This window comes from Elephas maximus, chromosome 22, assembly GCF_024166365.1.
Source record: "Elephas maximus indicus isolate mEleMax1 chromosome 22, mEleMax1 primary haplotype, whole genome shotgun sequence".
NCBI classification, from domain to species: Eukaryota; Metazoa; Chordata; class Mammalia; order Proboscidea; family Elephantidae; genus Elephas; species Elephas maximus.
The window spans coordinates 22,786,480-22,807,884 of NC_064840.1; the positions used below are offsets into that span (position 1 = coordinate 22,786,480).

At 48.8% G+C, this 21,405-nt stretch overlaps 1 protein-coding gene across 9 annotated transcripts in view; it reads left to right on the top strand.

The window, feature by feature from the left end:
• Positions 1–21,405, top strand: part of CABIN1 (calcineurin binding protein 1) — a 192,518-nt gene that overhangs the window by 128,628 nt on the left and 42,485 nt on the right. For all 9 annotated transcript variants that reach the window (XM_049865389.1, XM_049865386.1, XM_049865395.1 and 6 more), the window contains 2 exons: positions 2,596–2,927; positions 13,308–13,421. In XM_049865389.1, coding sequence (XP_049721346.1) covers positions 2,596–2,927; positions 13,308–13,421 — 446 coding nt within the window. The remainder of the gene's footprint in view (positions 1–2,595; positions 2,928–13,307; positions 13,422–21,405) is intronic.

A 21,405-nucleotide genomic window follows, 5' to 3' on the forward strand; every position in this document is an offset into this window, starting at 1 on the left:
GGCTTGTCTGGCCAGGTACATCCGCAGGTGCCACTCTGGGTCCCGCAGGCATGCACTGTCCTGCCTTCGCTTCTTAGGCCTCACCAGATTTCATCTTACTGCCACTCTATCTACTCTGGGCCCCCAGGAGAAAAGCTCCCCGGTGACTGCTGCAGGGGTCAGGGCTTCAAAAAACGTGTACAGTGTGAATGCAAAAACAGTGAAGATTTATTTGTCTAATCGAAAAAAAATCACCATTCTACCACCTAACACAAGCCTTTCATTGTCCTCTGCCAACTCTACGCTCCTCCAGCCACACCCATACTCTGTTAAGCTTAGAGAGCAGCAGGTAAGACCCAGAGGAGTTGTCCACCTTTGGGGTCCATGCAGTGGACCAGGGCCTGGCCTCCAGCCTCCTGGCCTGGCTCTCCCTGCCAGCTGGGCCTCCTCATCCTGGGACAACAAAACTATGGCCAAGCTGCCCCTGTCCAGCTCAGGGCTCCTTCCCCAGAGCAGACCCCACCATCATGAGGCCTGTGAGCACCTCAGGGCAGGGCAAGGAGTGGACGGTGTACAGGCAGCCCCAGGGCCCCTGCCCTACCCACCCTGCCTGCCTGTCCTTTGTGGGGATACGCTCTCTGGGCTCAGGCAGTGGGGTTTGAGTGAGAGGATTTTGGAAGTCAGGAGAGGGAAACTTGCAGTCCCTGCTAGGCAGAGTTAGAGTCAACTTCTCAGCTGTCAGAGGCATTCAGGACCTGTGCCTCGTGCAAGTTCCTCAGAGGCAGGTCTGTACCTTGTTTGTCTGGTCAGATCCCACAGCTTCCAGGAAGCCCACTGGATGTGGGGGGGTGTCCAATGGCAGTTGTTCCGCTCACTGTGCACCATGCTGTAGCCAGTCCTTGCAGTGGAGGGGTTTTGCCACCTTCCCACAGCCAGGCTTTGTGTGGATCCTCTTGGTGAGGACACACAGTGGGGGCTGGTTTGCAGCCCACCCCTCCTTCCACCCAGGCCCATATGGAGGGTGTGGTGACTTGGCGAGGTTCACTCAGCAGTCGGTGTGGGCACATGCCGGCTCAACCCTCTTCGGTCACCTAGGGTTTTGGGGAGGCCCATCTCTCTTGGCCCTCTGCAGGCCACCTAGGCCCTGAGTACTTCAGGTCCTAACTCCCTCTGGGGTTGCTCTTTTCTTTGTCTCGGTATGTTCAGCATCTATCTCCAGCTCTTGAAATTGCTTCTTGCCCCCGTGCCTGCTTTCCATGAACAGTGTATTCTGTGTGTCCGTGTCCCAGTGCTCAGTGCCTTGTTTGATCTTCATCCAGGGTCCCTGTCGCCGGTACCCATTGCAGGGCTGGCCAGAATCACTGCTCAGATGGTGTTTGCTGAGCCACATTTTGAATGCGCCTTTGTACTGAATGCACTAGAAGGTTGGCACGTTTGAGAGCCAGGCGGTGGTGTCCCCTGTGAGCTGCATACCTGTCACTGGTTGGGCTGCGTGAGAGAAGAGCAGAGTGCTGCAATCAGATATGACCTTCCGTTATTCCTCCCTTCCTTCCATCAGGCTTCACATGTGGGGTGGACCTGGGGTGGAGTCAGGGAGACCCTTTGATAATGCAGCCTAGAGAGCAGGACCCCGGAGGTGGTAGGCTTTGAAGAGGAGGGAACCCAGAGGCACATCAGGAGGGATGAAAGCCAGTAGGGAGGGAGCGCAGGGCATCTAGGAGGAGGAGCGGCACAGAGTGGGGAGCCTGCAGGTGACGCTCCAAGTGGCTGGTCACAGGGCACCAGGCCAGGAGGGTAGCTGGGAAGGGTGGTGGCAGGTGGCTTTGTGGGCCCTGCTGAAAGCTTGGCTCCATTTTGGCAGCTGAGGGGAGCACAGAGTGACCCCTCGGATTTTCTCTCAGTGAAGAGGATTTCTCTTGGTTTCCCGGCTCCTGCTACTGTGGGGAAGAACCACCGGGACTGAGGGTGGGTAGGTCTCCACCAAGTGCAGGCTAGGGGTACCCAACACCTCGCTTTGATGCTTGCCTTCATTCTCCTTCTCCTGGGGCACACAGTATCCCTCTTCTGTAGCCAAGGGGCCTACGCCTCAGAGACCAGCCTGGAGTCACCCCAGTCCACTGTGCATGGTCCTGGACAGCCTCCGGCCTTCTGCTGCCTGGCCCGGCCTTCCCATGCCTCCTGGCCGTATGGTTCCTGAGGGAGCAGGCCAGAGTGCTGGGAATGAGTGTACTGCCAGAGTGGCTGTGGGAGCCATCAGTCCACATAAGTGCAGCCCTGGGGCAGGTGTGGCCCAGATACACCCATCCGCGTGTGGCTTCTATGATGGTGGTGGCCACACTTGCCCTTTGTGGAGTGCTCTACCTGCACCTGCACAGCTGGGGGCGGGAAAGTCCCTGGACCCTAGTGGGGGAGCACAAGGGCCTGGGCCGAAGCACTGCTCACCACAGCCCCTGGGGCCCAGTGGCCCTTCTGCTGTGTCAGTGGAGATGCTGCCCCATCTCACAGGTACAGAGTCCAGTGCCCATTCAGCAGGGGCTCTGGCCACTGTGTGGTAACCAGTGGTGGATCACTGTAGCAGGGTCTGAACCGGGCTGACCTTTTTCTTCTCGACTGCAGGAAAAACCGAAGAGTCCTTGGAGAGCACGGAGGGCTTCCAGGCAGCAGATCAGGGCGGCCAGAAACCTGCTGCAGAGCCCCCCACCTCTGCCTGCCACCCCACCAAGCCTGCAGTGTCTATTCCTTCCGCATGGGAGGGCAAGAGGAGAGGGGACCCTGCCGGGGAGCCAGCGGCCTTCCCACAGGGGCTGCCAGCCAATGTAGAGGAACAGCGCCAGTTCCTCACGGAACAGTGCATCGCCTCCTTCCGCCTGTGCCTCAGCCGCTTCCCCCAGCACTACAAGAGCCTCTACCGGCTGGCCTTCCTCTACACTTACAGCAAGACGCACCGGGTAAGGGGCTACCAGGGCTTGGTGAGCAGACTGGAGACAGCGGATTATGCTTTGGAGAAGGCCTCATTTGGGCAGTAGTAATTGTGGGGATGGGAAAGTAGAAATGTGGGCAAGGGACAGGGGCAGCAAGGATGGCCAGTGTGGGAAAGGCTCAAGGGCAGGACCCTAGGCTTAGGCACATGCTTGGGATAAGGATGAGGGACAGCAAGCCCACTGGCCCTCCCATGTGAGGTCTTGCCTGGGGCCTCTCTTTGCCTAGGGCTGGGCTCCCCTCCCCTGCTGTTCCTCTGTCCTCCTCCCATGTCCTGGGCCCTCTATTGCCTTGCTGCACTAGACTGCGCTCGCCTGGCCTCGTTCCTCTGGCTGCAGCCCGTGGAGGCATTCTTGTCATCCCCCTGCCCTGGACTCACCCTTGGGTGCCACTGCCTGGACTGTCTTCACAGCTCTGCTTCATGGTGGTCCAGACAGCAACCTCCAGCTCTTCCTGAAAAGCAGATAGCGGAGCGTCTTAACAGATGTGCCCGGGGGCCAAGGGCTCCCAGAGCACCCCCAGATCTCCTCTGTGGGCAGTTAGCACTTGGAAGGGATGCAGCACGCTGTGGTTCCTCCCATCACTCCTTGCTGTGTAGGTGGCACTGGGGGGACAGCATCAGAGTCGAGACCTCTCCTACAGAGTTGCAGCCTAAGCAAGAGCATATTATAAAATGAGAAACAGAGTAAGCAAAGAACAACAGGTGCCCGGCAGGGCAGGTGTTGCTGGGGCTCTGAGAGGCACCTTTTATGCTGAAACCTGTAGGGTGACTGTGGAGGGAGAGCACCAGATACAGCAAGCGGCACAGGCAACTGTGGTGGGGGGACCCAGGGAAGGCTTTGTGGGCAGGGCCCATCAGGGCAGGCATCAGGGTTCTGGCTGTGTGCCACTGAGCAGCCCCGCTTCTGGTCTGCTCTTGTCTGACCCTACCACACAGTCAGGTCCTGCTGGCTCCCCTGGGCCACCTCTTCACTCTTGGGACTTTTGAAGAACCAGGATGGGCGGTTGGCCAGAGACCGACCTAGCTTGGCACTGGTTATGTGTCAGGAAGGTGCTGTTTGACAGAATTCTATCTGGGAAATGAGATGGTACCTGGCACACAGTGGGAAATGCTGGAACATCGTGTGGTGTTGGGTTTTTTCAGACCCAACAAGCAGGCATCCACATCTTATTCCTGATCTTATGGGGAAAGCTTTCAGTCTTTTTCCATTGTGCGTGGTGTTAGCTGTGAGTTTTTCATAAATGCCCTTTATCATTCTGAGAAATATCCTTTCTGTTCCTAGTAATTTGTTGAGTGTATTTATTGTGAAAGGGTGTTGGATTTTGTCAGATGCTTTTTTTTTTTTTTTTTTATCAATTGAAATGATTTTGTGTTTTTTTTTTCCTTCATTCTATTATTGTGGTATAGTACATTGGTTGATTTTCTTATGTTGAACCACCCTTTCATTCCAGGAATGATTCCCATTTGGTCATGATGCATAATTCTATTTATATGTTTGGATTGGGTTTGTTAATATTTTGTTGAGAATGTTTACATCTGTACTTATAAGGGATATTGTTCTGTAGTTTTCTTGTAGTGTCTTTATCTGGCTTTGGAATCAGAATAATGCTGGTCTCATAGAATGAGTTAGAAAGTGTTCTCTCCATTTCTATTTTTCAGAAAAGTTTGAGATGGTTTGGTGTTAATTCTTCTTTAAATGTTTGGTAGAATTCACCAGTGAACCTATCTGGTCCTGGAATTTCTTTGTTGGGAGGTTTTTTTATTACTGATTTAGTCTCTTCAGTTGTTACAGGTATACTGAGATTATCTCTTTGTTCTTGAATCAATTTAGGTAATTTATATATTACTAGGAATTTGTCCAGTTCACCTAGATTATCTAGTTTGTTGAAATACAGTGGTTCATCGTATGCTCTTATAATCCTTTTTATTTCTGGGTGGGCCATCCTTTCCTGTTTTTTTTTATGCTTTGTAGTTCTTTTTTTTTTTTCATTAATTTCTATAGAACCAGTCGTAACGTCCCTACATTCATTTCTGATTTTAGTGATTTAAGTTTTTTCTCTTTTCTTCAGTCTAGCTAAAGGTTTATTAATTTTAGTGACCTGCTCAAAGAATCAGCCTCTGATTTTGTCGATTCTATTTCATTTATCTGCGCACTATTCTTCATCATTTTCTTCCTTTTGCTAGCTTTGGGCTTTGTTTTTCGTTTTCTAGTCCTGCTCCCTACTCCAAAGTGTAAAGCTATCTTCTTTTTTTTTTTAATGTAGGCATTTATTAGCTACAGATTTACCTCTGAGCACTGCCTTTCCTGTGTCCCATAAGTTTTGGCATGTTGGATTTTCATTTGTTCCTAAGTTATTTTCTAATTTCCCTGTGATTTCTTCTTTGATCCATTGGTTGTTTAATACTGTGTTGTTTTATTTCCACATGTATGCAAATTTTCCAGTTTTCCTTCTGTTACTGATTTCTAGTTTTATTCTCTTGTGATTGGAGAAGATACTTTGTGTGATCCCAACCTTTTTAATTTATGTAGACTTGTTTTGTGACGTAACATATGGGCTGTCCTTGAGAATAATCCATACGCACTAGACAAGAATAGGTGTTCTCCTGTTGTTGGGTAGAGTGTTCTATAGATGTTTGTTAGGTCTAGTTGCTTTATATTGTTGCTATAGTCCTCCGTTTTCTTATTGATGTTCTTTTTGGATGTTCTGTCCATTAATGAATATACTGTATCGAAGTATCCAATTCTTATTGTAGAACTGTCTATTTGTCCCTTCAATTCTGTCAGTGTTTGCGACATGTATTTTTGGGACTTGTTTTTGTTGTAAGGTGTATATGTATTTATAATTGTTATATGTTTTTGATGAATTGACCCTTTTATCATTACATAAGGCCCTCCTTTATCTCTCAACAGTTTTTTACTTAAAAAACCCATTGCCATCGAGTCGATTCCGACTTCTATTTTAGTATAGCCATCCCAGGTTTCTTTTGATTCCTTTTTATGGAATAGTTTTTCCATCCTTTCACTTTCAACCTATCTGTGCCTTTGGATCTAAAGGGAGTCTCTTGCAGACAGCATATAGATGAATCATGTTTTTTTATTCATTCTGCCACTCTTTGCCTTTTGATTGGGAAGTTTAATCCATTTCCATGTAAATTAATTACCAGCAATGAAGGACTTGGTTCTGTCATTTGGTATTTTTTTTCTGTGTCTTATACCTTTTTTTTTGTCTCTTATTTCCTCCAACACTGCCTTCTTTTGTGTTTGATTTGATTTTTGAAGTGAACCCTTTTGTTTCTTTTTGCTTATATTTTTTAGATATTTTCTTTGTGGTTACTATAGGTATTACATATAACGTCCTAACAAACCTAAATTTATAACAATTTAGTTTAAATTGATACTGCCCTTAGGCTGGGTTCTCTAGAGAAGCAAAACTAGTAAAGCGTATAAGTATATATATTAAAAAACCAAACCTGTTGCTGTCGAGTCGATTCCAAATCATAGCAACCCTATAGGACAGAGTAGAACTGCCCCATAGGGTTTCCAAGGAGTGCCTGTTGGAGTCAAACTGCCAGCCTTTTGGTTAGCAGCCAAACTCTTAACCGCTATGCCACCAGGGTTTCCATAAATACATATAGAGAGATTTATAGCAAAGAAATGGCTCACCCAGTTGTAAAGGCTAGAAAGTCCCAAGTCCGTGGGTCAGACTGGAGGCTTCTCCTGGCTCACAGGCTGCGGAGACTGACGAATCCCAAGATCGGCAGGCAAGAGAGCAGGTAAGCTGTCCCAAGAACCAGAGGTCAGATGAACAGGAGCCAGCTGCAGGTTCCAGAGTGAGCAAAAGCCTGCAAGCCTTTCCAGAAAGCCCACCTATATTGGGCACAGGCCACACCCCCAAGGAAACGCCCTTTCACCTGACTGGCTACTCACAGCAGATCCCATCATGAAGATGATCACATTATATCAGATCTCACCATGGAAGTGATTACGTCATTATAGGACAGCCAAACTATCATAACTGCCAAACCACTGAGAATCACGGCCTAGCTAAGTTGACACACAACCTTAACGATCACAAATACCAACTTAATTTTAATAGCATACTAAAATGTCTGTTCCTATACAGCTCCCTACCACCCTTAATGTCATTGTGTACCTAGTAACTTAAATTTGTAGTTACTTTTTGTGCATTTTCCTTTTGCATCATGTAGGTTATAACAAGTAGAGTTACCAACCAAAAATACAATAAACTGGCCATTATATCTTCTGATGAAATTAATTACCTTTACCGTAGATCTTTATTTCCCCATATGACTTTGAGTGGCGAAGTGTTTAAGAGCTCAGGCTTCTAACCAAAAGGTCGGCAGTTTAGATCCACAGGTGGCTCCGTGGAAACCCTATGGGGCAGTTCTGCTCTGTACTATGGGGTAGTTCTGCTCTGTACTATGGGGTGGCTATGAGTCAGAATCTACTCATCGGCACACAACAGCAACAATGGCTTTGAGTTACTGTCTAATGTCTTTTCATTTTAACCTCAAGGACTCGTTTTAGCATTTCTTACAGGGTAGGAAACCCTGGTGGTATAGTGGTTAAGTGCTACGGGTGCTAACCAAAGGGTCAGCAGTTCGAATATGCCAGGTGCTCCTTGGAAACTCTATGGGGCAGTTCTACCCTGTCCCATAGGGTCGCTATGAGTTGGAATTGACTCGATGGCACTGGGTTTGGTTTTTTGGTTTTTATAGGGTAGGCCTATCGGTAACTCACTCTCTCATTTTTTATTAACCTGGGAATGTCTTAATTTCACCCTCATTTTTGAAGGGCAGTTTGGTGGATATAGAATTCTTGGTGGACAGTTTTTTTTCTTTTCCTTTCAGCACTTTAAGTATGTCATGCCACTGTCTTCTGATCTTTCTGGTTTCTGCTGAAGAAATCAGATAATGTTTTTGAGGATCCCGTGTATGTGACAATTCACTTGTCTCTTGCCACATTCAGGATTCTGTTTTTGTCTTTGGTTTTTGACAGTTTGATTATAATCTGTCTCAGTTTTTTTTTTTTTTGCAGTGTGGATTTCTTCGAGTTTATCCTACTTTGGGTTCGTTGAGCTTCTAGAGTGTGTAGATGCATGTCTGTCATTAAATTTAGGAAGTTTCCGCTATTATTTTTTTTTTAATATTCTTTCTACCCATTTGGTATGTTTGATGGTGTCCCACAAGTTCCTTAGGCTTGGTTTACTTTTCTTTATTCTTTTTGTCCTCAGACTCAATTTCATTTGTCTTATCATCAAGCTCACTGATTGTTTCTTCTGCCTGCTCAGATCTGCTGTTGAATACCTCTAGTAAATTTTTCATTTTCGTTATTGTGTTTTTCAGCTTCAGAATTTCTGTTGGATTCCTTTTTTATAATTTTTACCTTTTTATTAATAGTCTCATTTTGTCTTCCATCATTTCCTGCTTTCCTTTAGTTCTTTGTCTTTGTTTTCTTTTAGCTCTTTGAACATATTCAGTACAGCCATTTTAAACTCCTCGTCTAGTAAGTCTATTTTCTGGGTTTCCTCAGGAATGGCTTCTGTTGCTTTATTTTGTTCCTTTAGTGGAGCATTCTTTCCTTTGTATGTCTTGTGTTGTTTTGCTGAAAACTGGGCATTTGAATAGTATAGTAAGGAAGTAGCATATGATCAAGAACCGATGGTACTGAAGGAAGAAGTCCAAGCTGCACTGAAGGCAATGGTAAAAAACAAGACTCCAGGAATTGACAGAATACCAATTGAGATGTTTCAACAAACAGATGCAGTGCTAGAAGCGCTCACTCGTCTATACTGAGAAATTTGGAAGATGGCTACCTGGCCAACCAACTGGAAGAGATCCGGATTTGTGCCCAATCCAAACAAAGGTGATCTAACAGAATGCAGAAATTTCAAACAATATCATTAATGTCATACACAAGTAAAATTTTGCCGAAGGGCCATTCAAAAGCAGTTGCAGCAGTACATCAGCAGGGAGCTGCCAGAAATTCAAGCTGGATTCAGAAGAGGACATAGAACGAGGGATATCATTACTGATGAAGCTTGGCTGAAAGCAGAGAATACCAGAAAGATGTTTACCTGTGTTTTATTGACTGTGCAGAGGCTATGTGGATCATAACAAACTACGGATTACATTATGAAGAAAAGGAATTACCAGAACACTTAATTGTGCTCATGAGGAACCTGTACATAGACCAAGAGGCAGTCGTTTGAACAGAACAAGGGGATACTTACTGCATGGTTTAAAATCAGGAAAGGTGTGCATCAGGGCTGTATCCTTTCACCAAATGTATTCAATCTGTATACTGAGCAAATAATCCAAGAAGTTGGACTATATGAAGAACAGGGCATCAGGATTGGAGGAAGATTCATTAACAATCTGCGATATGCTGGTGATACAACCCTGGTTGCTGAAAGTGAAGAGGACTTGAAGCACTTATTTGATGAAGATCAAAGACCACAGCCTTCGGTATGAATTACACCTTAACGTAAAGAAAACCAAAATCCTTACAACTAAACCAATAAGCAACATTGTGATAAACAGAGAAAAGATTGAAATTGTCAAGGATTTCATTTTACTTGGATCCACAATCAACGCCCATGGAAACAACAGTCAAGAAGTGAAACATTGCATTCGGCAAATCTATTGCAAAAGTGTTAAAAACCAAAGATGTCGCTTTAAGGACTAAGGTACACCTTGACCCCAAGCCATGATGCTTTCAGTCACCTCATATGTGTGCAAAAGCTGGACAATGAATAAAAAAGGCCGAAGAAGAATTGATGCCTTTGAATTACAGTGTTGGTGAAGAATATTGAATATACCGTGGAAGAATGAATAAATTCTGTCTTGGAAGAAGTACGACCAAAATGCACCTTAGAAGGAAGGATGACAAGACTTGTCTCACATACTTTGGACATGTCATCAGAAGGGACCAATCCCTGGAGAAGGACGTCAGGCTTGGTAATTAGAGGATCAGCAAAAAAGAGGAAGACCCTCAATGAGATGGCTTGGCAGTGGCTGCAACAGTGGGCTCAAGCCTAACAGTTGTGAGGATAGCACAGGACCAGGCAGCATTTCCTTCTGTGGTACATAGGGTCACAATGAGTCAGAACCGACTTGATAGCACCTAACAACAACAACAACAACTGTGGAAACCAGATTATTCCTTTTCTCCAGGATTTGCTGGGTTTTTTTGTTTGTTTATTGTTGAAGGCAGTTGTAGTCAATTTGTTAGTGACTTTCCCTGTTTTTGCAAAAACTGTCTTCCTGGATGTGTGTGGTTACTGAAGTCACTGTTCTTTAGCTTGTGTTCAGGTAATGTTTTTATAGAGAACAAAGCATAATAAAAAAAACACCTCTCCCTGCTTTGCAGGTTGGCTCTTCACTGGGCACTCCTTCAACACTTAGCCAGGCTTGCACTGGACCTAGGGATCAGCCCCAGATGAAAATGTAGGGTCTTCTCAAGTATTTTTTGAACACACGTCTTGCCCTGGGCATGTACGTAGGTTTCTGAATTCCCCTGTATACATAAATTCTTTTGAATGTCCTAATTTTCCAAAGATTTCTCTTCCTAGGCTTTGCCCATAGTTGTTTTTCATTTGTGCCCTACAGCGTCACAGAATCTCAGATGATGTAAGTTAGTTGTTTTCAGACTTTTTAAAGCCGTAGACCTCTTTCAAACAAAGTCTGACCTGGAACCCAGCATCCCAAAGCAGATGAACATGGAGATGCTCTAGATGACATTGGGTGGCAGGTCCCTGGCCCTGGAACTGAGCCTCCCCCGACCACTTCCTCCTCCAGTGTTAGCTTCAGGGCCCCCCAAACTCATTTGAAAGCCACCGATTAGCCCAACTGCTTCTGATGCATGACTCACTTCTGGGCACTGGACCTGGCCAGCTCATTTCAGAGTCTCTAGATGGGAAGGACAGTGCCCTTCAGAGTCCACTCCACTTTGGGCCTGGGTACTACCACATGTTATGGATAACCTGCACCACTGCCTTAGGGTAGTGCGAGGCCTCCAGAGCTGGAAGGACCATTTTCCTCGTGGTGTGTACACAGACAGCATGGACTTCATGCGCATGTAGAAGGGGCGGGGAAGGGTGGTGCAAAGCTGAGTCTGCCACTTCCCTGCTCTAGGGCCTTGGGCTGGCTCTCAAGCTTCTTGAAACCTTAATTTATGACATGCCTGGTGCCGTGCTCAGCTGGGTAAGATCATGTCTCCTTACCACATCACAAGGCTGCAAGGCTTGTCAGGTCCCCTGCCCCTCATATAGGCCCATCAGAGGCCCAAGCCCCGTCACCCCTCTGTCTGGTACCCACTGATTCCCTGGGCAGGCCTCGTTGTCTTGTGAGCTCACATCCAGGCCTCAGACAAGACTTATTAAAGGTCCCCTGGAGCTATCTGGACGCTTCATGCCTCAGCCATCCGTCTGGCTCTTTCTGGGGGTACCTGGGGAGCTGGACTGAAAGTGTACTCTCTGCAGGCTCACAGTGGAGTCTGCAGGGGGGTCATTTATAATTCAGGCTTGGCTGCAGGCCAGCATGCTGCACTCCTTACATATGCCTGGTTTTCAGGTTTTTAACATCCCTGGAAGCCCCTCCCTGTCTCCTAACTCCCTGGCCCTCCATGCTCTGCCCATCCTGGCAGGAAGGGCTGTCTTTGTGCAAGTCATCAGAAAAGCAAGAGTGTAGCTGTACCTGCCTGTAGGAGGAATATGCACTCCAGGCCTGGTTTCAGGGCCTAGGGCAAAGTGCCTAAGTGCTGGGAAGCAGGGTCTCCAGCTTTCTTTACCCTTACCTTTCGTAGCCCCCAGCCAAAGTCTTTGTTGAGCTTTATTTTCTTGGATTTGTTATGAAAATGCTGGGGACCATGAATATGCTTCCTCAAGCCACCTTCTCCTGTCTCCCTTCCCTGAGAACTGATGCCCCCTGCAAGGTCATTGGGACAGTTCTCGCAGGCCCCAGGGGGCCCAGAAGAGCCTTTGGGATCATGGCTCTGGTAACTTTTCTCAGATCTCCTGAGCAGTGCAAGCCAGATGCTCTTCAGTGTCTCCCAGGGGTCACCTGGCTTGAGGAGGGATTGGGAAGTGTTGGGACCTGTCTTCTGACAGTGGCGAGGATGTACAGATTCAGATCCCTGGGCAGCCTGACCCTGCACACCACAGCTCCCGCTGGCCACGCACATGCCCACATCTGGTCCTTCCACCTCCTTGGCTAGGCAAGTCCCCTAGCCTCCCAAACTGTGAGAAAATAAATTTGTTTGTTAAAGCCATCCACTAAGACAGCTCCTGTGTGTAGACAGGGGCTGGGGTTTGCACTTTTGCCTAAAGTTGTGATGAGAGAAGTTTGAGTAGGTCTAGCCTGGCCAGGCGAGAACAGAACAAACAGCAGGGGGCATGGGGTTGTAGGCTGAGGAACAGTGTAGCCCTGAGGGGTAGAGGCAAGGTGGGGAGAAAGACCTACGGGCTGGGGCGGGACTGCACAGTCCTAGTTCTGCTCCTTGCTGGTCTGTGCACATGGGGGCTAGGGACTCACCCACGCCATATGCTTGTCACGTAGGACTGTCCTGAGGATGGAGGAGTGCACACGTGATGGCTTAGCCTTGGTCTGTGCCCAAGGGAGCCTCTGTGGGGTGGGGGGAGGGGGGGCGCGGGAGACCAGAGTGGGAGCCTTCCCCAGGGAACAGAGGGCAGGGCACCGAAGGGGGACCAGAGTAGAAGCCTTCAGCAGGGGACCAAGGGCAGGGTGAGGCCAGGCCAGCTGGTGAGGGCAGGCTACTTCTGGATCATTAGAAGGCTCACATGCTCATCCCCACAGTCCCACAGGTCAGTAGGCTCTTGTTCCACCTGCCAGACCACTGGCTCTGGGTTTCACCATGGGCAGTGTAGGCAGACCTCCCCCTTCCACCCCAGCATGAAGGCACTGCATCGTGCAGAGCCGTCTCTCCCGAGGCAGGTGTCGGTGGTGGAGATGAGGGAGCTTTGCAGATGTTCTCACAAATGAGAGAGGACATGCCATTTGGGTCAGGGGAGGTCTCTTGACGGAAGGCAGGATGATGGGTCCATGCAAAAGCTCTGGAAGGTCTGTAGGGCGTGAGGTCCCTGTCTTTGCCTACCCTGGGCCATCCAAGGCTACGCTTTTTTTAAGTCAGCCCTGCTAGGCAGAAACCAGCTCAGAAAATGAGCCCTACAGCCAGTGATCAAAGCCAGTGCTGCCGGGGCTGCAGGAGCCGCATCCGCAGGGGCGACTGGGTGGACACCTTGCCTTCCCTCCCCGTGGGCGCCTAGCAGCCCACACACTCACTCCCAACCTACTTCTGTCTCCCTAGAACCTTCAGTGGGCCCGCGATGTGTTGCTAGGCAGCAGTATCCCATGGCAACAGCTGCAGCACATGCCGGCACAGGGGCTCTTTTGCGAGAGGAACAAGACCAATTTCTTCAACGTGAGTACTTCGCTTGTTGATTTCTGAGGCCGCTGGCTCCACCCGCGTCTCACCAAGGCACAATTGCCCCCCTGGGTGGCGTTCCTGGGCAAAGGCTGCGGCACCCTTGGAGGGAGGGCAAGCGGGTGGCGCAGTCCAGGGCAAAGACCTGGCACAGGGTGATGCACCACCGGCACTGGTTTGCCAGCTGGGCGAGCTCAGAGGGTTCCTGGAGCTCCAGGGCTGTGGGAATAACGTAGTCCATGACGAAGGGGACTCCAAGCCCCTGGCTCTTAGCCCCAGGGAGCCTTGCAGGACCCTGTGTGGCTTGGCGTCTCAGAGAGTGATTGAGGCAGGGTACTACTGCATAAAAACAAAGTTTGGTGGGCTCTGGGCTTCCTGCGTATTCCCTCAGTTCAGCATTGGGCACAGGCAGCCAGCACCTCACTGCTTTCCCCTCCAAGTCCTCGCCCTGTCCTTTGCCACCCCTCCCAGCACTGCCAGCTCCAAGCCATGTAGCTTTGGTGAATTGCACAGTCTCTCTGAGCTTTGGTTTCTTGTGTGTTTTTCCTGATTCTGCATTACATACAGGGAAACCGAAGGCAGGGGGTACTTGAACAGGAGCCGAGGGAGCTGATCTTGGGACCTGAGGGGTGTGGTGGAAGCAGTTCTCGGAGTGCCTGTGGGAGAAAATGTGATTGGGGCACTGATCGCCCAAGAAGCCAGCTGTGGGGGCATCTGGGTTCAGGCCTCCTCTCTTATAGGCAGCAGCGCACTGGGCTGGACAGGGGCTCTGGGCCTGCGGGCCTTTGTCTGCAGCCCATCTCTCTGTTGGTATTTTAGACGAAGTAGTGGACACTGGTCATAAGCCCACACTGTACCAAGGGATTGTAGGGATAGAGAAGCTTTTCTCTTGCTTCAAGGCCTAGCCCCAGCCTCCGTCCCCAACCTCATGGCTCTCCATCCAGGAGGCGTCTGCCCATTGACGCAAGTGCAAAATATCACACCCGGCTCTGCCCTTGATTCTGCCACTTAACAGTATGTCTTGGAGCGCATTTTAGGACTTTCATTCTTTTTAATAGCTGCATAGCACCTCAATGTGTGAATGTCCCACAGTTTTCCTACTTACCATGCCCTCTCCATGGACATTTGGACTGTTTCCAGTTCTTTGTTACTACAGCATTTCATTATACATCTTTGCACTTAATGTGGAAGTCTGCATTCCTAGAAGTAGAATTCCTGGGTCAGAGGGTTTATGCAGTGGCCTCACTAGAGTTCATGTCATCCAGTGCAGTAACTCATGGTGTCACCCTCCCCCCATGGACCTCTGCCCGTACCAGACCATACAGAATCCTTAGTAATGTTTTTTGTACTAATTTTACTTGTAAATCATAATTCCTGTATATCACTGAATGTAATGGCAATAGTAGTGACATAAATAACTAGCAAAATTAAAATTACATCTTCAAATTATAATATGCATACCCAGCCTAAATGTATTTAGGCTAGATGTGTATGTATTTACATTTACATAGTTTCTTGTGGTTAAAGTGAAAATTCAGTAAGAAAACAGTAGAATTTGAAGTAAAAACTTTTAAGAACTACTTAAAAATTAATGTGCATTTTAATGTTAAACTTTACCAGCAGCCTGTTAGGGGAGGGAGGTGAGGACACTGCACCTGGGAGAAGAGAGCAAAATGAGACCTTGCATGGAGGTGGAGGCTGGGGGCGGGGGGTAGTGGGGAGGCCTCCCTCCCTCTCGCTGCACAAGGCCTCTGGGTCACCCTGGTGTTGGTGTGTGGGGGCAGGTGGTCCTGCGCCTGGCGGCAGGGCAGGGAGAGGTGGGGGGTAGGTGGTTTCCACATCCAGGTAGTGGCCAGAGGCTTAGTGAGGGAAGATTTTAGAGGGGGCATTTGCCCCCCAGCACAAGGCCAAGGGGGCAGCAGGGGTGGGGGGGTACATAAACTTAGAGATTGTCCCTAGGCACTCATTACTGTTCCTCTTCTGACCCGCTTCCCGGTCCTCCATGCATTCGGGGCCCACACGATCTGATCTGTCCCCACTCACGCCTTGTCTGGATGCTTCCTGCCTCACTGAGCACACGTGCAGGGGCTGCTCCCCAGGTACAGGTGTCCCGGTGGGCGGCCGGCGCAACACTGCAGTGTAACCAACAGATGCACGCCTCCGCCTGGGTCGTTCCCCAGATGCTACGTTGGCAAGGCCCAACCCAGCCGGGGCTCTGTGGCTGCTGTCTGGGCATCTGTGCAGTGCATAGAGGGGTACAGGGGCGGTGTGTGCTGAAACACTGCACAAAAATTTTATAGTCATTTTGGTGTCGCCCCCTCTGACAGTGTTGCCTGGTGCAGTCTGCACCCCCTGCACTCCCCTAGTGATGCCACTGGGTTTGTGATACCTTTAAACTTTTAGTAGCTACCAGGCTCCAAAGAGATTGCCCTGGCCCACACTCCCAACCTTAGGCTCATTTTTTCAAGCCTCATCAGTACTCTGTATTATTGAACTTTTTTTTAATATTCACTGTTCAGTAGGCAGCCTCTGAGTGGGGGCAGAACCGCCATGGACAGACACATACCTCCCCCTCTACCCCACAGAGTACTGAGGAACACGGACTCCACAGGCCTGGTGGGGGTGGAACGGCCCTGCCAAGGCTGCCCCTGTCCTAGCTGTAGCTGCAGGCTGGCCTCTCAGGGCAGACCCCTGCCCCAGCCACCTGGTGTCCAGTGCATGAGGAAACACTGGGCAGGCACTGAGCATGCTCATCAAGTGAGTTTGTCCTGCACATGTTCTAAGCATAAGCAGATGTTTCAGTCTTGAAGGTGTGGTGGGCTGACAGATAGGCAGGGGTCAAGTGAGCAAGCTGGCTTTTCTCTTTCCAGGGCACATTGGGATCTGCTGCCTCATCTAGGGGTTGGTGGAGGGTGCAAGAGTGGGGAGGCTGGGCCCATGAGATGGTGTAGTAGTGAGGGCAAGGTCAGTGGGCACCCTGCCCTGCCATCCCACTGTCCCCACCATGCTGGGCCACCATGCTGCCCAGGCTTGGCATCACTCTTCCCTCTGCCCACCAGTTGTCCGTACAGCTCTCATCACTCAGTCTAGTCTGGGGAACCTCCTATTATGACATTTGATGAAAATTGTATGAATCATGAAGGAGGACGTTGTCATTGCAAACCATTCCAGCCCATCACGGCGGCCCAGACCCCCTTAAGTCACCCTAAGTACCTGTTCCTCCCGGAGGGACTGCTCCCTTTTTCTGGGTGTGTGCACAGAAACAGATGGACTTGTCCTGCAGCTTTAAAAAGTGTGCATATATGTGTGTGTCATTGTGTATATGTATGCTTTTCTATGACTTGCTTTTTTGCACTGACAGCAAGTCTCAGAGAAGTTCCCGTGTGAGAACGTAGCTCTGTCTCACTTGCTGCAGCTGCTTCCCCGTGTTCTGTCCTGTGTGGAGTCTGCAGTCCCTGTTGGTAGGTGTGTGCTTGGGCCCTGGCCCTGGCTGATCCTATCATCCCTCTGACCGGCGAGCTCTTCTGGCCAAGCCCATACTGAGGGTGATGGGAAAAGGGAGAGGCCACGGGACACTCACAGGCTCACAGCAGAGCCCTGAGTACAGATACCTTGAGCAGGGCCTCCATGGAGGGCTGTGGATCTATGGGAGGGGCGGGGGCCCTCAAGGGACCCGGGTGGGCTGGAGGCATGGTGGGATGCAGCTTAGCCTTTGTGGAGAGCCTAAGGAGATAGGGGTGGGTGCTGAGGGCACGGTGAATATGGCCCTGGGACTCCCATGTCTGCTGTCCTGATGCAAACTCCTACACTCCATGGTCTACACACGGTTGGCTGCTTGCTGGCCGGGACACAGTTGTGGCATGTAGTAGTGTGTGGTGGATAAGAGCAAAAGAAGAGGTGGAGGGAGGGAGGATTTACTGCCCTTCCATGTCCCATTCTTTTCCACCCAAAGATTGAACTAGTCCCCCTCCACCAGAAAGAGCAGCTCCCTGCGTACCCCTTGTCCTGCCTCCTGCGTCTTTGCCGTGAAAATCCCTGTTCCAGGGTGTCATCCCAGCAGGTTGGAGCTCGTAGCTCTGGCTGCATGGCAGGCCGGAACCCCAGTCAACACACTCCACCTCCTTTCCCTCCAGGCAGAACCATCTGGTCTTTGCCAAGACAGGGTTCAGGTGACTTCGTCTTGGCTGAGGTCCTGTAGCCCGACCTGCTCTGGGCACTGGTGCCATCCTTTCTAGCATGAGGAGGAACTGGCCACCTGATCAGCAGCAGCCCTGGGATTGAGTCCTGGCTCGCCAACATCCACTGCTGACCTCTCGAACTGTCCCCTCATCTGTGCCGTGTGTGAGCACATGAGGAAGTGTGGTGGGCACACAGGAGGCTCTCAGGGATATTGGATGCCCTGACCCCAAGGGTTAGTGGGAAACAGCAGTTAGGGACCAGAGTGGCCTCCCAGCCCAGCCCCGCAGCCCCACTGCCTTGCCGTATACCCAGAGTCACCTGGCTGTGCCTTTTCTCTCCTGTGGGCTATGCATGGGAGCACTGGGTGTTGGGCCTGACGAGGGGCTCCCTGCATTTATGAAGTCCATTGTCAAAGTGACAGAGCCATGCTCAAGGTGATAAGGGTCCTTCCAGCCTCAGATATTCCTGGGAGGAACCGTTCTAGCTGTGATGGTGTCCAGGTCTGCTTGGCACATCTGGCCTCCGCCACAGCCTCCCGGCCGCCTCTGCCACTCAAGCCTCTAACCATATGCCAGGTGGGAGATTACAGGCCCAGGCTTTGTGTTGGACCCCAGGCCCTCATTCAGGCAGGCTCTCGCTGGCTATGGCATATGCCCAGGGCTGGCCCAGAGTGACCCCATCCTAGCACATCCTAGCCTGGTCTTGGGGACGCATGCATCCTCCCAGAGGAGGCTTCCAGGGGAGGAGCTCTCAGCCGAGGGCCTGGCTCATGGAGCCGACAGCACTGGCGAGAGAGGAGACCAAGGAAGGGGTGGGCCCAAGCAGACCTGGGAATGGGGTTCTGGGGCTTGTCCTGAGGCAGCGGATCCATGAAGGGTCAGCGTTGGGAGAGGGACCAGAAGGCGGGGCCAAGATGGAGGAGTAGTCAGACACTTCTGTCTTACAACAAAGACCCGAAAAAACAAGTGAATCGATTATATTTATGACAAGCTAGGAGCCCTGAACATCAAAGGCAAAGTTAGAAAACGGACTGAGTGTCAGGGGAAGGAGAGATGGTTCAGAAGCGGAGAGGAGTTGCCGAACCTGAATCGCTGGGAACCCTCAGGCACCATTCCTGGGATCGATTGTGGCGAGCTGGCGGTAGCATTCCAGCCATAGTTTCCTCAGGTAGAGACAATGAGCCGCACAGCCTACTCATGCATCCGAAACCAGAGAAAAACAGCGCTCTCAGCTAAAGCTAAGTACTTGCGTATATTTTACCACGCTCCCAACCCCCAAGCTGGCTTCAGTGGCTGTCGATATCCCTGGGCCTGAGATAGGCACTGCTGAGTGCCCTGAGCCATTCTCCCGGCCTTGGAGAAGGAATTAATTCACAATTGGGGGAAAAGATAATCTGCCAGCTCCACTAACCTGGGGAGATCAGGACAGAAGCAGCTCCTGTCCAGGCATAAATAGTCCATGAACTTTGAATACCTCTTCGCTCTGCATGGACCTATGTGGGTCTATTTCAGGAGAATAGGCCCTTGTTGGCAGACTGCAGCTGTTTTAGCTATGCAGTGGAGAGGCGAGTGTTTGATGTTTGACACTGCTTTGCCTATTAAACAGGGTCCTTACCCACATCAGGGGCTGAAGGACTGGTGGCTCCACCCATGTCACCCAGCCACCCACGACAGGGGTCCAAGGATAACTGGTACCTCCCAGTCCTTACAACCAAAAGCATTGGGTGCCCATGGTCTATCTGCAGGACCCACCCACCTGGGTGCTCTAGGGAATAGGATGTGCTTTCCTCACAGACACTTGGGGCATGGTTCGCAGCTGCCTGCCTTGTTCAGAGCATGACCCCCTGCTGCAACCAGTTACCTGTACCTGCCCCTCTAAGACTGTAGGACAGAGCCTGTACCACACATTTGATGACCAACTACCTGACACCTGAGCTGAATTCATACAAGAAAAGTGAATGGACTCCTAGGCTCATATACCTGGTAACAACTGTAGCCATCTGGTGACAGGATGTTAGAGCTTCAAAGGTGAAAATAATCAAGCTAGCTCACTCAAGCAAACTGTTTGGGCATATCAAAACAAAGCAAGAAGCTAGGGTACAGTAAGCAAACATAAACTCTTAAAGTAACTTCTAGATGGCTTGAAGACAACAGTCAATATCAAATCCCATAAAGAAGCAGACCATGATTGCTCCAACAGGCTCTCAAAACAAAGAATCAGGGGATCTTCTGAATGAAGGTGCCTTCCTGGAATTACTGGATGCAGAATACAAAAGATGAATATACAGAACTCTTCAAGATATCAGGAAGGAGATCAGGTAAAACACAGAACAAGCCAAGGAACACACAGGTAAAGCAGTTGAAGAAATTAAAAAGGTTATTCAAGAACGTAATGAAAAATTTAATGAGCTGCAAGAATCCGTAGAGAGACAGCAATTAGAAATTCAGAAGATTAACAATAAAATTACAGAATAAGACAACTCAATAGAAAGTCAGAGGAGCAGAATTGAGCAAGTGGAAGGCAGAACTCATGAGATTTAAGATAAAACACTTGGCACCAATATATTTGAAGAAAAATCAGATAAAAGAATTTTCTAAACAATGAAGAAACCCTAAGAATCATGTGGGACTCTATCAAGAGAAATAACCTAGGAGTGATTGGAGTACCAAAACAGGGAGGGATAACAGAAAATACAGAGAGAATTGTTGAAGACTTGTTGGCAGAAAACTTCCCTGATATCGTGAAAGACGGGAAGATATCTATCCAAGATGCTCATCAAACTCCACGTAAGGTAGATCTTAAAAGAAAGTCACCAAGACATATTATAATCAAACCTGCCAAAACCAAAGATAAAGAGAATTTTAAGAGCAGCTAGGGATAAACGAAAAGTCACCTACGAAGGAGAGTCAATAAGAATAAGCTTGGACTACCTGGCAGAAACCATGCAGGCAAGAAGGCAATGGGACGACTTATATAAAGCATTGAAGGAAAAAAATTGCCAGCCAAGAATCATATAAACAGCAAAACTGTCTCTCAAATATGAAGGTGAAATTAGGACATTTCCAGATAAACAGAAGTTTAGGGAATTCATAAAAACCAAACCAAAGCTACAAGAAATACTAAAGTTCTATGGTTACAAAATCAGTAATATCAGGTATCAACCCAAGACTGGAACACTGGACAGAGCAATCAGATGTCAACCTAGATAGGGAAATCAAAAAAATAAATCAAGATTAAAAAAAGCTCAAAACAGAGAAACAGCAATGTCATCGTGTGTAAAAAAAGACAACATTAAAACAATAAAGATACAAAGAAATAAAAGTTAGGTTTAAACTTAGAAAAATAGGAGTAAATATTAAGGTAACCACAAAGGAGACTAACGATCTTACTCTTCAAAATAAGAGACTCAGGAAACAAAATCAACAACAACAAAGAAGAGGAAAAGACATATAAAAATAAACTACTCAGCCCAAAAAATTAAGTGGGAAAAAGAAACTGTCAACAACACACAAAAAAGACACCAAAATGACAGCACTAAACTCATACCTATTCATAATTACACTGAATGTAAATGGACTAAATGCACCAATAAAGAGACAGAGGGTGGCAGAATGGATGAAAAAAACACGATCTGTCTGTATGCTGCCTACAAGAGACACACCTTAGGCTTAGAGACACAAACAAACTAAAACTGGAAAAAAATATAAAGCAAAAAAACAATCAGAAAAGATCAGGAGTGGCAATATTTTGACAAAATAGACTTTAAAGTTAAATCCACCACAAAGGATAAGGAAGGATACTA